At 38.0% G+C, this 16048-nt stretch overlaps 1 protein-coding gene across 7 annotated transcripts in view; it reads right to left on the reverse strand.

Annotated features, from left to right (window-relative positions):
- The window catches only part of TXNRD1 (thioredoxin reductase 1), a 64109-nt gene that overhangs the window by 6478 nt on the left and 41583 nt on the right, over nucleotides 1-16048 (reverse strand). For all 7 annotated transcript variants that reach the window (XM_058568533.1, XM_058568529.1, XM_058568532.1 and 4 more), the window contains 3 exons: nucleotides 9754-9861; nucleotides 7434-7529; nucleotides 4286-4420 (listed from right to left, as the gene is read on the reverse strand). In XM_058568533.1, the coding sequence (XP_058424516.1) occupies nucleotides 4286-4420; nucleotides 7434-7529; nucleotides 9754-9861 (339 nt within the window). The remainder of the gene's footprint in view (nucleotides 1-4285; nucleotides 4421-7433; nucleotides 7530-9753; nucleotides 9862-16048) is intronic.

The following is a 16048-nucleotide window of genomic DNA, read 5'->3' on the forward strand; positions in this document are numbered from 1 at the left end:
TGATGCTTCAGGCGTTAGGACTCCCTCTCCTCCTGACACCAAGGGGCTTTCAGTCAAAACAAGAGTAGCCTCTTAGAGTAATTCCTCAATGAAGGACTCATCAACTTTTCTAAGTAATTATTCCTCAGAGCCAAAGGTCGCTCAATTGCCCAGGTTATTTTATCAAAATGGCACAGAGGACTTCATTCAATGGTTCATTCTGCAAACCACCCACAGCTGGCTTGGGAGCTGTGGCTAGTTCTGAACACTTTAAAACAGTGCTCAGGACCAGTTTTTAAATTATCACGTCTAATCCATCCAATGGACTGACATTTGTGAAATTCAATAAAAACGTATTAGGAAAATGAAATTTTAAAAGGCATGTAAAATTAAAAGCCAATTTTTTATTATATCAGATACTGTCAAATAGCTCTTAAAGTTTCTAAACCTTTCTTCTTCATGTCCATCCCTATCTCACATGGACTAGTAACATTCTGAGGACCGAATTTTGAGCGGCACCCCTCTACAGCAAATGACTGGACACGAAAAGACAGTGGGTTCAATAGTAAATTCAAGTTGGAACCCAGCATTTAGCACAAACAGTCCCTAAAAATCCCCTACTGATCAAATGTCACTTTCTCTTGATCAAGAAGCTTTAAAAAATATTTCCATAGTCAGGGGTCAGAAGCCTTTGGTTTTTTAAAATCTAGTTTCTAAACAAATATTTCATACCCAAAGGTAAAAAAAATTACCACAGGAGCTTTTTCAAAATATACATTCCTTCCCACCACCCACCCACCTTAAAAATACTGTAATGATGACCTTTAGTCAAGCCACATCTTCTATAATGAAATACCCTGGGAAAAACCAGCCAACAGATGCAGTTAAATGAGTATCTACCAAACGCCACGAACTCTCCTAAACACTTGGCACACAGCACTGCTCACCAGCTCTCTGAGTTACATGTTACCTCTATTTCATTTAATGTGTAAACTAAGCTTCTGCAAAGCTGGGTGATGTGGCCAGGTTCAACGAGAATTTGCTCAGTGAGATTACAACCCAGAGCTGGGTCTCCACTAGGCTCATATTGCCACCAAGAATCATTTCCATTTTTTAAATTCTATGTCAAATATCATGGGAAGATGTGTGCAAGTGGAGTATCATCTGTACAACGTGGGACCTCAGGAGCCAGACTGCATGGGTTTGAATCCCAGTCCTGCCACTTCTAAGCTGAGTAACTCTGGGCAAGTTACTCAACCTTTCTGTCCTCAGTTTCCTCAGCTGTCAAATGGAGACACTACTGCCACCTACCCCGTGGAGTTCTTGTAAGGACTCAACTCGTGGACAGCAGAGTGCCTGACCCACACAGTAAGCCCTCAGAAGTATCAGCATCACGGCCAGTTGTTCCCTCAGACCTGCTCTCTGTTACTGCTTCCCACTGCAGACCACAAACATGAGCCATCCTCAGTTCTTCCCTCTTCCCATTTCCAATCATGTGGCAAGCACGATCAACTCCATCTCCTATTTCTCTCCCAAACTTATCAACGTCTCTTGACATCCGCTGCCACCACCCCAGTTCAGGCCACTGCCACCTCCTCTCTCGCCTCTAGAGCTGCTTCCTCTGGTCCATCCTCCACAGCGCAGCCAGAGCGATTTCTCTCAACAATGTATCTGATCACATTATCCCCTGCTTTAAGCCTCTTTCAGCTGAATCCCAGTGCCCCCAGGATCAAGTCAAAACACCCCGCCTTGGTTTACAAGGCCATGATCTTCCCACCTACTTCTCCAGCATAATTTTTTTCTTACCTCTCTTTAAGCTCTTCAAGCTACAACAGCACTGAGTTCCCTCTGTGAGCCCTGCTCTCTCCCACAGTAGCCTTTCATTTGGTGTTCCCTCCGACGGGCTCACACCAACACATCTTGTTTTAGGCAGGAACTCCCTCCTCCACCGTCCTACCGCAATATCACTACTCCAGACACCACTTGATATTTACCCTGATCCTAAGCCTCCTCACACGGAACTATAATTGGCGCTTCACTCATCTGTCTCCTCACTCTTAATCACATCTGAAATCCCTGCTGTATCCCCAGGTGCCCAGTGCAGTGCTATCCACATAGCTGTACGACAAACGTGTTCAGAGTGAGAGAACACCCAATTTCTCATCTTAATCAGCCATCAGCTTGGGAAAAAAAATCTCTAAACCTTATCAAAGCAGTGGAACATTCAGCTTCTGAGTTTCAAAGTCATAAGAGAACCCACAGATGGAGAAGCACAGCAGCAAACGCTTGAAAAGGGTTCCCGAATGTGCCAGGCATCCAAGGAGAGGCCGCCTTTGGCTGACCTCCCCACAGGCAGAGGCTTCATGAAGACATCCTGCCTCCTCACCACAGCTCTCTGTCCAGCTGGCAGTCATCCTGTCAGATGCTGCCATACTAGCCACTGCTGGATCATAACACAACACAACACAACACAACCAGGTGGGGTGAGAGGAGTCAAGCACCCGTCAGTCTTTTAATCAGCCCACTGAGAGCTGAATTCAGATAAAACAAATTCGACACTCGCATATACAAGTTGGGAAGTTATCTTCTCATCCACGTCGGAGATGGTTGTTGTAGTTTTTAATTTTAAATACACTTACTATTGTGGGTTGAATTAAGCCCCCCTAGAAAGATATGTTCAAGTCCTAACCTCCAGTACCTGTGAATGTGACTTTATTTGGAAACAGGGTCTTTACAGATGTAATTAAGATAAGATGAGGTCATACTGGATTACGTGGCCCTAATCCAACGATGGATGTTCTTACAATAAGGGGGAAATTTGGACACAGACACATAGGAGACAAGGCCACGTGAAGACAGAGTCAGAAATTGCATCAACAAGCCAACAAGCCAAGGAACACCAAGGACTGCCAGCAACCACCAAAAGCTAGAAGAGGCAAGGAAGGATTCCTCTCTAGAACCCTCGAAGGGAGTATGGTCCTGCTGACACCTTGATTTCAGACTTCTAGCCTCGAGAACTAAGAAAGAACAAATTTCCATTGTTTTAAGCCACCCAGTTTGTGGTACTTTTTTACAGGAACCCTAGAAACTAATACAGTCACTAAAAGTGTTTTTTAAAAAAAATGAAGTTAACTGGATCCTGGCCTAAGCAGATAGTCTTAGTCACTACACTGAATAAAAGATATATCACACATTTTTAAAGAGCTTTGCGACTCCTTTCAATATTTATGTTTTATGTTATATTTTTATGTTCAACATATATATGCTTATATATGAAGCTTAGTTTTATTTCACAAAAACAGTAGTTTTCTATGAATAATGCCCTAGTCACTAAACATGTTAATACTTTATGCTTCCACCCCAGCCAAGTGCATATTAATACAGAGAAGAAGACTATCTCTAATCATAAAAAAGGCAAAACAAAAGAAAGCTAGAACATTTTTCCAGGTCTTAAAGCTGACATTTCATATACTCAGCAAAGAATTCAGTTGTGCAAGGGTAATCAAGAACAGAGACCAACCAGTTAACAAGATGCTGAATGAAATCTGGCATGAACGTGCACACGCGCATGCATGTGTGTGTGTGTGGGCACAATGTACACCCTGGAAACCACTGACTATGGTGGCGAGGTAATAGCTGCCATTTTCAACTCCCTACTTAAGCTGATACCTCCTCCCAGCCTTCACCAAGTTCTCCAACCTAGACACATTTTTGGTTTACAATCCCTATTTAGTAGTAAGCATCACCATATTCAACTCTTGGAAGATCACTGACAAGTGTGAAGAAACACTGACACCTAGAGGCCCAGAAGTGGTCAATTTCCAGTTCCACTGTCATTTGCTTCATCTTTTAAAAGCATCACTTTCAATCTCATTCTTTGATACCAAAAGCTAAAGAGGTAGACAATATCATTTAGCCCTGAGGTGGCCCCAGGAAAACTAGGATTGATGCTCTTTCTGGGTATGAATGGCATTATTAACTGATTGCCATGAAAATAATTTAGGAGAGATAAATAAAAGATTTAAGGCACATCTCTATAAATCACTCTCATCATTTTTACCATTTAACAGCATGACAGTACTATCCAGTTCACACCAGGAACAAAAAATATTTGAAAGAGGAAAAACTGTCTCTAGAGACAAAGCCTTCTTCTGAGGTCCTCTCCATCATTAATAAGCTGCAAGGAGGTACAGACGTAGCTTGAGTACAGCAGAAAGCACACAAGCCTCAGAGCCCTGGATCTGCTACTCGTAAGCGAGGTGACGTGCACCTCTGAACAAGAGCTGTGGAAGCGCAGGTGGCCCACCTCTGCACAGACGGGGTGGATGCCGATGGTGCTGTCCAGCTGCTTTTTGGTCAGTCCACACTTGATCGCAGCTGCAAAGCCCTGTGTAACTTCTCCAGCATTTGGACCCAGTACGTGAAAGCCTACAACACGCTCCTAAAACAGAAAATAAAATAATATGATTATGCTGATTTTTTTCCTTAAGAGCCTAGAATATTTCCCCAGTCTCTTCTAAAACCCCATTAAGAAATGGCCAAAGACTTATATTAATGCTTGCCAAGCTGCGAGGCTGAAGGAACTCAGTACAGAGTGGGTGGTCAGAGCCAGCAAGGAGGAAGGGGTAAGAGCGGCCACGAGTGATGACGAGGAAGAACAGTAACAGCAAAGATGTCTGCAACTCCTGAAGCACCAAAACGTTCTAGGAAGTGTTTTCAAAGGACAAGTGTGTCCTCATCTCCTCTATTTGGTTCTCAAAGCTACAGATAAACTATCTGTGACAGCTGTAACATTTAACAGCAGTCATTCAAACTAAAAAATCATTTTAACTAAGGTTTTGGAGATAGACAGCACAATTAGATTTGAGACCATTCCAATCTAAAAACAGTTTTGTAAGCAAAAGAAAAATGTTTGAGAACTCTGAAATACCTGTGTGGGAATTATTTTGGATAAATTCTAAACCCCGAACTCAGGCTACCTCTCTGCCAAGACGCATTCTACTGCTCAGACTTTCAGAGCCAACTCCAACTGAGCTAGAATATCCAGTCCAATCTCCTCATAACAGATGAGGCAACTCAGGCTGTGGGGTGCAGAGCCTTATCTAAGGTTCAACTGCTCCCTGGAAAACAATCAGGAAGGTCATTCTGCTGCCAAAGTACTGTAATATTCCATGTGGGAATCTGTTTACTCATCCTGACAATCAGCGGTTTACTGTATGGATAAAAAAAGCACAAAATATACCAGCATTTAAAATATACTAGATCTACATGTAATAATATGGATAGGATCTCAAAAGAACGAGAGTAAAAAGATAAGCTGCAGGCTTCTATTCACTGAGGACAGCACTCTTAATTAAACCACACTGTATAATGTCTATGGACACACTATAGGTGGCAAACATACAACAACATTAACAGGTGAGACACTCCAACTTCAGGCCAGTGTCGCCTCTGGGGTCAGGAAGGAGTGAGGGGTATAGGATCAGGAAGGAATATAAAAGACTACACAGGCACAGGGTAATGGTTAATAGCACGGAATCTACATGGCCTGGGACTGAATTCCAGCTCAGCCATTAACTAGGTAAATGACCTGGGCACAATCACTTAATGACCATGTGCTTCAGTTTCCTCATCTATAAAATGGGATAGTGATAGCACACACCTCCAGGGCTGTATGAGGATTAAAGAGGTTAATACAAGTGGACCTCTAAGTGGTGCCCAGCACAGAGTAAGTGCTCATAAATACAGGCTGTTATAAACTGCCTCTGTGACGCTTTCTCACAAGAGAAAAGCTCTGAAGCAAATATAGCAAAATGTTAACATTCATTGACTCTGCATGGTGGGCACTTCCCATATCTTTCTGTAAATTTTAAATATTTCATCTAAAAAAAGAATAGCGTACAGAAGGAATAAAAGCTTAGCAGATAATAAATATTATAATTATTATTTAAAACCAAGGATATTTAGACACTTAGTGAAGTGACTGACTCAAGATGAATAAAAGCATGTCCCAAGAATGGTCAAGTTGTAGAAACATGTTTTGGTACAAGACTGCTTATGACAAGAGCAGTGACTAGTATTCATCTTTCCTAATACCATCTTTATCTATGAAAATAGTTGAAAACAATTTCACTCTACTTATGGCCTCAACTATTTTAATTAAAACAGGTTTATTAGTAGTGAAAATTATCTTTCAGATTATGTAACAAATGCCATTTGAAAAAAATGACAGCAGTAGGGAAAAAAAGGACAAAAGAACTATATACAGTTAAAACAGATTTGCTTGGTATGAAGGAAACTGTTGAGGTTTCACTGATTGCTACGTGCAACCGCAGTCTCTCTCGCTAGAGGCAGATAACAGATTGCCGATGAGAACATCTGACATTTTCTCCTTTTGTCTACAGTAGCATGACATCTAATGTACACATACAAATAAACTTATGATAAAACTTATGTCCAAAAAGAAAAATACTCTACATAAAATTGTTCTTTATGTCAACTGTGTATAGCTCGTTATGGGTTATCCTAGCATATTGATTTATTAAATGCATCTTTGATGACTTTTTGGAGAAGATCCAGGTTTTCCTAGAACTCTGGGAAAAAGATTCTGCAAAAAGCAATCTCCAACTGTGCTACTGTCTAGAGCAGTAGTTTCTAAACAGGATAAACGGCTTAATTATATTCAAATCCCAAGACATGAAAATTATGTTTTTATTAGCCTTTTAATGTATGGATTCTTCAGCATCATTTGTGTTTTTTACGGAGGACCTTTTTTTTTAAGGTAAGATCCCAGCTGAGTTAAAAACTCCAGTGCTCTTAAGAGTCAATCCGCAACACTTAAAGAGAATGTGTACAGACATACATGTGTCCTGGGTTACAATATAAAGTGGGGGGCAGCAGACAGAAAAGTTTGAAAACCAATGATTTATTCAATCATTTTACAGGCATGGAAACAAACTATGAGGTCAAGGAGTTTGCCCATAGGCCTTCAGTTACCAGTTGTTACATGTAGCAGCAGGCAATAAAATCTTAAATCAGAACCCAATTAAGAGCTCTTCCTGTTACAGCTTTCTCATTTGTGCCAGCTGCTTAGGATGCAAACTCGTGCTATTCCTGTTCTTCTTTGTTCTGTCATTATGTTTATACAGTCAATGATTTCATTGCTCCCCTTTCACAAACACAAACATAAACAATTCTCAAGTCATCCCTCTGGTTCCTTCATTCAGCAAGGTTTGACTGACTGCCTACTATCTGTAGGGCTCTGTGCCAGGGAAGCTGAGAGGAGATCAAGCAGTGGAGCCATGGTACTTGCTCTAGGATAATGTCCCTGCAACTACGGAGACCTATAGGTAGAATACTAAAGGAATGCAATGTGTATCATGTGGTCAAAACAGAGCTACATATTAAAAACAACATGAAATTAGTAGAAAAGATTAAATAAGAATTGCACTTACATTGTCTTTGATATTACAGACTATTTTTGCGTAACATTTGTTGTTATCTCTTGATGGAACTGTCCATTCCAACGGCCAAAAGTAACTATGGTAAACCTAAGAAGGCATAAGCACAATTTAGACCCATTATCTTAAGACGAATGTTTGTCAAACACTAGGTGTGGTGCAAAGACAGTGAAAGCTCTTTAATAAATAGACTTTCGTTAAACAGTGAAATTCATGGAATAAACAGGAATGTGGTCAGAAGGCAAATGACTTTAAATTTCTTGTTGTCAGGCCCTTTCACTCTAAGCTCATCCCTTATTAAACTCAACCTCAAAGGAGTAAAGCTTAAGTAACAACAACAAAGAGCAAGCAAATCAGATAAAGAAGCCATATAATTACTTGCTGCTTTACATTAAAAAACAAAAAGCCCCCAAAAAACCTCAACACTATTTTGTTACCTTATAGAAATGACAACTTGGGGCAAGAAACAAGTTAAGATGCCAGGAACAATTATAGCAATTATCTAGTTCTCTTGCTTAACGCTTCCAAAGACATTTCCTCCTTTGGCATTATTCACCAAAGCACTGAAGGAGAGGAGGAGGGAGGGAGGGAAGACGGACAGATGGAGGACACACAGACATCCTCATTGACATTTCATAAACTTAACTCCTGGATGACTAAAGGGATTTTTTTGTCCTCCAACTGCTAGCCTCAATTCAAAACATATATGGTTGGCTATCTTTTAAAAACATACTAATTATGTAGACATTATAATAAATGTTTTTATGTTGTAATATGATTTTTTTTAAATGTGGATTACAAAATTGAATGTATAGTATCACAGTATCACAACAATTACACACGGAAAAGATGATTAAAGAAAGTACCCCAAATTGCTAATAACGGCTGTTACAGACATAAGTCTGAGTAATTGTTTCCTATTTCCCCTACATTTTTCAAAATTTCTTCAATTCAGGTGAACTACTTTTATAATGAGAAATGCAAATTCTAATAAAACAAAAGCCAAAGATTATTTGTCAAGAAATATGGAATATTAGTAAGAATCTTAAAATTTAAATATCTTTTGATAGGAATCTATCCTTAGAAAATAAACAGAAAAACAGACAATGAATTGTGAAGATGTTCATCATTCTATTTATAAGTGAAAAACTGTCAACAATCTAAGAATGGCTCAATAAATTATTGCATAGCATCCCTAAAAAGAAATATTACACAAATCATGTTTTAAAACGGTGTTTTTAGGGGGAAATGCTCGTTACTTAACATTAATTGTAAAGTAGGACAGAAATCTGTACATAACTTAATCATCCTTAAAATTAAGACACATGTACCTACACAAAAGGAGACCAGAATATGCCAAAATATTAATAGTGGTTATCTCTTCATGAATTAAAATTTCCTTTTTTGTATTTTCCTAATTTTTCAAACTTTTTACAAGGACGTTATTTTTATAATCAGAAAAAAATGTTAATACTATATTATTACTAGACCAAGATATTACATGCTACTACTAATGCATTACAATAAAGAAAAAAATTGTTAAGAGATATAAAATAGACTTCTGTATCATAAAATTTACTGATTTACAAATCTGGTCTTTTAAAAGGACTCTTTTCTCAAATGATTTAAAACGGCAGCCCCTTTGTGTAGCATTATTTGTGTATATAAAAATAGCATATTTCACATGCATTTTCCTTGACTATATGATACAAGGCAAGTGGCAGTTAGTATAAATTAGAGAGTAATGGTAGGAAAAAAACCCAATACTAATAGAACCGTATAAACATAGCTAATTTTTAGTTATCTTCTTTTCCTATATTTTTCATATTTCCAACAATACTGTTTTAATAATAAAAAAAAGCCAGTAAAAGCAGTTTTAAAAAGTAGAACTAAGTATTACTGGGTCAACTGATGAAACTGAAAAACAGAAGGTAGATGAGATAAAAGTATTACATCAATATTAATTAATTTAAGAAATTAATTAATTTCTTAAAAGTGATAACTACACTGTGGCTATATAAGGAAATGTCTTTGTTCATAGGAAATACACACTGAAGTATTTAGGGGTAAAGAGACATTCTACTTACTTCTCAAATGGTTCAGGAAAAAAAACATACATACAAATACACAGAGATACAGAGAATATGAAAAGTATAAAACAAATAGGCAAAATGTTAATAACATGTTAATCTGAATAATGGGTATACGGAAGTTCTTTGTACTATTTTTCAACTTTTCTAAACGGCTGAAATTACTTTAAATTTTGAAAAAAAAGTAGCGGTAACTTAACATAGGAGTAAAGAATAGAACTTACCTCAATATTTTCTTCCCCAAATTTCTCCACAGCTTTCTCTTCAGAAAGACCACAAGCACCATATTCCAAAGGAGTAAAGACAGTTGTTGGAACATTTTCATAGTCACACTGTTTCAAAATGGAGGAAAAGAGTTATGACAGAATTTGTAAGTCAAAAAAGGGTATACTTCAAAAAGGTTCAAAATTAGGAGAGGAAAATAGACTAATAAATTTCTACCAAATGTATGGGAAGCCTCAATCCCAGATATAAACCTACACTGAGAACCATTAACTGATGTCAAGTAGAAGTTTGAAGTCTGGCAAGACTGGTCATGAATAACTGATTCACGTGGCTTCTCCATCCATCTACCAACAAAGACACACTTTTTCTCTCTTTAATAAAGCAACCAAAAACAATACTAGTGTACCCAATGCTGATAGTCTCATATTATCAGTGACAGAAATTAAGTGACTTCTTTGGAAAACCAATTAGGTAATACATATTAAGAGCCATAAAAACATTTTATACCTTTCGGCCCAATAATCTCACTTTTAGAAACCTATAATAATAATTTAATATATAGAAAAAGCTACATGAATTAATTGAGCATTGCTGCAGTACTCATCAATAGGGGCAACATCAGAGTGGCTTTAAAAGGCAAATAAGGAAGGGGTTCTATAGTACATACTCTCAATGTAATATTACGCAGCCATTAAAATAGTAATAAAGACCATAGACACAAAAAAGCTAATGATTAGGACAGTATTCCCAGAGCGTATTTTATGATGTTAATAGGTGTAGATGACAAAAAGGTTCTGAAGTCAGACAAGTTTGTAAAAGGCTGCATTAAGCAAATAAACAGGTTTCTCTAGTATCAGATTTCTCAGAACCTTTAACGTGCTGATGTGACTTGTGAAAAACGTATTAAGGGTAAAATGTGTTCGTAAATGCTATTTAGTAAAAACCTACTAGTTACATTTGTACGCAGAGGAGAGCCTAAGTAACATTCTGCATTTAAAATATGAGAAATTCAATTCTCACTCTCTAAAACGAGAGAAATCTTTAAAATGTGCCTCCCTCTAGAAACAATAAATATAGTCCTTTTTGTCTAAGAAGAACACAAACCCTTGAAATTCTGATTCAAAGGTAAAGGCAGACATTCACTGACAGCCATAACGGTGTTATCAGGGACCAGATTTACCTTCCTGCTTTGAACTACTAGAAGCTCAGACAAATAGGAAGCAGCACTTTGTAGTCACTGAATAACGGGCAGTGCAGGACTGTTACCCCCGAGAGAAGGACAACATGGGAGGGGAGCCCAGTGACTGCCCAGTGACAGCCCAGAGCAGTTTCTAGGATGCAGTGCAAGCAGAGGGAACTCAAGCAGAGTGCAGCCATCTTGCTGAGTTATGGAGACAGAGATCACAGTTCGGGGTAGCAAGGCGGGTCGAAGCTGCACGGCAGAACACCATCATGGGAGAAGCTGCACACAGAGAACTCCTGAGATCTGCAGAGAGGTCCTCCTGAGATGTGGGCCGAGTACTGATCTGTAAATGTGTCAGAGGGAAGTACTCAAAGGTGAGGAAAGAACCATTGGAAAGCAATAGGCCCCCAAATGACCAGAGCTCTTCCAGGACCAGAAATAGTTCCCGTCCCCACAGCCAGAGTAGAAAGAATTCAGAATGCAAGAGGAATGGGGTAGAGTCCTCTGAAGAGCATCGATTTAATAGTGGAACTAAATCAGTTCTAGATGAAAGGTTGCTGTTGACGGACCCTAAAAAGCTTAAAAGCAAGTTAAAAAAGGATAAAACTAATCCCATGTAACTTGACGGGCTGCCAGAACAAAGTCCAACACTGTATAAAGGAATTCAACAAAACCCAGTACCCAACAACATAATATGTATAAGGTCCACATCCATCCAAAAGTAACAAGTCATGCAAAGGAGCGAGAACATGTGAACCAAAACCAAGAGAAAACTCAATCAACAGAAACATACACTGAAAATGAGATGACAGAATTAGCAGAGGACATTAACAGAACTATTATAAACAGGTTCTGAATATTCAGAAGACAGAGGAAAACAAGAACTTGCTGAGGAGATAAGAAAAAAAATTGTAGAAATGAAAAGAACTATCTGAAGTGCAAACTACACAGACTGGGATTAACAACCCAAGACAGTGCAGATGAAAATATCAGTGAACCTGAAGATACAGCAATAGGCTAAGAAAATGAAGCACAGAAACAGGGGTGGAAAACATGAACACAGCATCAGAGACCACAAAATAATATCCAGGGATCCAACATTCGTTATTTGGAGGCTGAAGGAAAAAAAGGAGAGGAAAGACAGAAAAAATAAGTGAACAGCTGATCCAAATTTGACAAAAACCATAAACTGACACATCCAAGAATCTTTTTTCTTTTTTTGGTGAAGAGATCAGCCCTGTCCTAACATCTGCCAATCCTCCTCTTTTTTTGCTGAGGAAGACTGGCCCTGGGCTAACATCCATGCCCATCTTCCTCCACTTCATATGGGATGCCGCCACAGCATGCCTTGCCAAGCAGTGCATCGGTGCGCGCCCAGGATCCGAACCGGGGAACCCCGGGCCACGGCAGTGGAGCCCGCGCACTTAACCGCTTGCGCCACTGGGCCAGCCCCAAATCCAAGAATCTTGACAAACCACAAGCGTAATAATTATAAAGAAAAGCAAACAAAGGCATACAATAATCAAACTGCTAAAAAACAGTGATAAAAAAAAATCTTAAGAGGAACAAAGATAAAAACGATAGCCTACTTCTCAGAATCTACGCAAGCAGAAGACAACGGGCAAATCATTAAAACATTTAAAGAAACACTGTTAATCTAGAACTCTATAGTCAACAAAAATACTTTCCAAAAAATGAATTTTTTTTTAAAAAGCAAAATAAACTTTTTTTTAAAAAGAAAAACAAAAGCCAAGAAATTCACCACGAGCAGGAACGCACTAAATAACTGTTAAATGAAGTTCTTCAGGCAGAAAATGGTATATCAGATGGAAATCTGGATCCACATAAAAGATATGTTTCTCCTAGGTCCCAGAATTCAGTTTCTAATTGGCTTAAATGGACTGTCACGGCCTAGCTTGAAAATGTAATCATTGTTTTTGTTTTTTAAATTTTTTTATTGATGTCTTACTAGTGTACAACGTTGTGAAATTTTGGTTGTACATTATTGTCTGTCAATCACCATATACATGTCTCCCTTCACCCCCTGTGCCCAACCCCCACCTCCATTTGTAATCATTGTTTTTAATATTTTTATTTGGAAAAAAACACTTCGTAGTTTTCACAACAATCAACTTAATGAAGTTTTAGAATATAACCCGTTCTGAAGTTGAAGATACATGTACTGTGGTTTCTGCAGTTTCCACAGAAAATATTTTATATTTACTATAAAAAAGAGTTAACTTATAAAATACCACTTGAAGTAAAAATAAAGATGCTAATGTTTACTATATGTAAAAGATGCTAATGTTTACTATATGTAAAAATAAAAGTATTTCAGGTGTTTGAGAGCAATTCTAAAAAGATCCAAGAAATGACAACTGGTCATTCTGCTGAAGTGTCCATCATTCTGTGCTTTAAAGTTGGTATTTGTGTCTTATCATTTGGCTTTTTAAAGAGTTTAATGGAATGTCCATCATCTATAGCTGACTCAGTTTTATGGTCTATTCTCCATCAGTTGTTTGTTTTTCTTTTAATTTTTAATTTTTTTGGTGAGGAGGATTAGCCCTGAGCTAACATCTGTTGCCAACCTTCCTCTTTTTACTTGAGGAAGATTAACCCTGTGCTAACACCCGTGCCCATCTTCCTCTACTTTATAGGTGGGACGCCATCACAGCATGGCTTGATAAGTGGTGCATAGGTCCACACCGGGGACCCAAACCCGTGAACCCCAGACCGCTGAAGCAGAGCGTGCGAACCCAACCACTACGCCACCAGGCCGGCCCCGCTCTATCAGTTTTTGAAATGATAAAAACATTTTTTTTCATTCCTTCATGTTCCCTAAATAATGGAATATTTCGTTTATTTAGTGCCAAATATTTACAGCAGCTTTGAAAACGACTTTAATCATTAAGTGTTAAAAAGGTTCATTTAAAATTTTCCAATATATGTTCCACTTTATTTCATTCAGAAAAATTTAAATTATAGAGATATTTGCAAATTGGTGGAGTCCAAGTCCTGAGATGTCTTTTGTATCCTCGTTGCCTATTCTTTTATAATCTATACTTCCCAAATCTTCCTTCTCTCTTAGGCAATAACTCATCATGGTTAAGACAGCAGTACCTACAATCAGATCTGGACTTGACTGACGCTTGGCTGCCTACTAGCATTGTGACCTTAGACCGTTATCTAATTCTCCTGTAATACGTCGTCAGTCTTCACGGCTGTCGTCAGACTGAATGAGATAATGTGTATAAAGCACTTAGCACAGTGCCAGGCACGTTGGAAGCACTCAAAGGTAGCTGTTCTTTGTCTCCTTTCCTCCAAAACTCTTGTGAAGCAATAAAGAATATATGATATCAATTTTGGAGGAAGGCACAAACGTCCATGATTCACTTTGGGTTCTAAAAATCCCATAATAGATTTAATTCAGCCAGGTGTTTACATTAAGCTGAATTTTTCAATAGAGAGCTGCTCCTTTAAAAGGGAGGAAGGTGGGTGTGGATCCTCTACCTTCTCAGATATGTGGGAATGTTCTCATTAAAGCATGCTGGGCAAAATGAAAGAGATTATGCTGTTGCTTAAAAACTAACTTGAGTAACTCATTAATCTAGATATCTATTAGTATTTCAGCTTTATTTACATATTGAAGGACAGACCGAAATTTCAAACTCAGGGAACTGACCAGCTCCTGTTTACTTCCCTGTTCAGTAAAGTACTTGTCATATTAGTTAGACTAAAAATAAGGGGGAAAAAAACCAAAAAAGAGTCCTTTAATTTCAATTTACATTAAATTCAGATGCTGATAAAACCTTAAGGCACTTTAAGAATTATCTCTACCTGACAGATGCTAGAATACAGTTCTATCCCCACATATGGAAGGATATGTCCAAAGTGGGTGGCAAGAGTCATTAAATTTTTTTTTAGGAATTTTGTGCTACAATGATTTCAAATTTATTTAGGAGCAAATTTTTGCATGTTTGACCTTCGGTTATTGGTGGTATATAAATATATCTCTCTCCATTTTAGGAAACCACAAAGATCTAAGGTCAAGAACAAATTAAATGCATCTCAAGCTGTATTTCTAAATACTCTTTCTTGATTTACCAGATACTCAACAACTGCAACAGTGAATACAAGACATAACTCACTCAAAGAGGTGGTTAAGTTTATTCCAAATAGTTAAATGAACCAAGTGCTATTCCCTGGATGATCAGAAAATCTGGGATTCAAAACCCTTTTTACTCTCAATCCTGTTAATTTCCGAATATAAGATTTTATTATGCTACAATCCAAACTAACCCCAGGTACATTCAAAATGCTTGTCACAAATTTCAGAAGCAGCGTTCTTAGAGGTTACCATTACTACAAACAACCTCAATCAACCCATGATGATTTACGCACAAAGAAAATGGGTAGTGACTAAATTCTTTACAATCAATGTTTCCAGAATCCTTTTAAAAAAATAATTAAGGGCAGAATGTTGATAATGGGGAAGGGTATGCATGTGTGGGGGCAGGGGGCATATGGGAAATCTCTGTACCTTACTCTCAGTTTTGCTGTGAACCTAAAATTGCTCTAAAAAAAAAAAAAACAGTCTTAAAAAAATAATTAGAGCATATTTATTCTTTTCTCGCCATCTGGTCCCAGGAAATACCTCAGAATTTCAATGTCCTACACTGACTTTTAAAAACCACTTTAAAACATTAATGTAACACATTCAACATTCCAAGAGCAGCAAACATATTTTTAGAAAGGACAAGGGAACAAAGTCTGAATATTGGTTTAAGCAGCTCTGCACAGTGACATTATTACCTAGATTCCCCAAATCCTTTTATAGCTTAGATAGGTGCACAAAAAGATTTAGAAAATTATACTTACATTGGTAATAATGAAATTAATGTAAAATGCAACTATTATGAGTATATGGAACATAACAGTGCCGCAACTCGATTAACCAAGCTCATTTTATTCATAGTGTGATTCCAAGAGTGACACTTTTCATAATAAAGTCACAAAGGTACAGCAGTCTTAGCAATGTCTCATTTGGAATACAGTTAATACAGCACATCTAGGATGCCATCATCAAAATAACTACATTATTCAAGACCTGG

The sequence above is a fragment of the Diceros bicornis genome, chromosome 25 (assembly GCF_020826845.1).
Source record: "Diceros bicornis minor isolate mBicDic1 chromosome 25, mDicBic1.mat.cur, whole genome shotgun sequence".
NCBI lineage: Eukaryota > Metazoa > Chordata > Mammalia > Perissodactyla > Rhinocerotidae > Diceros > Diceros bicornis.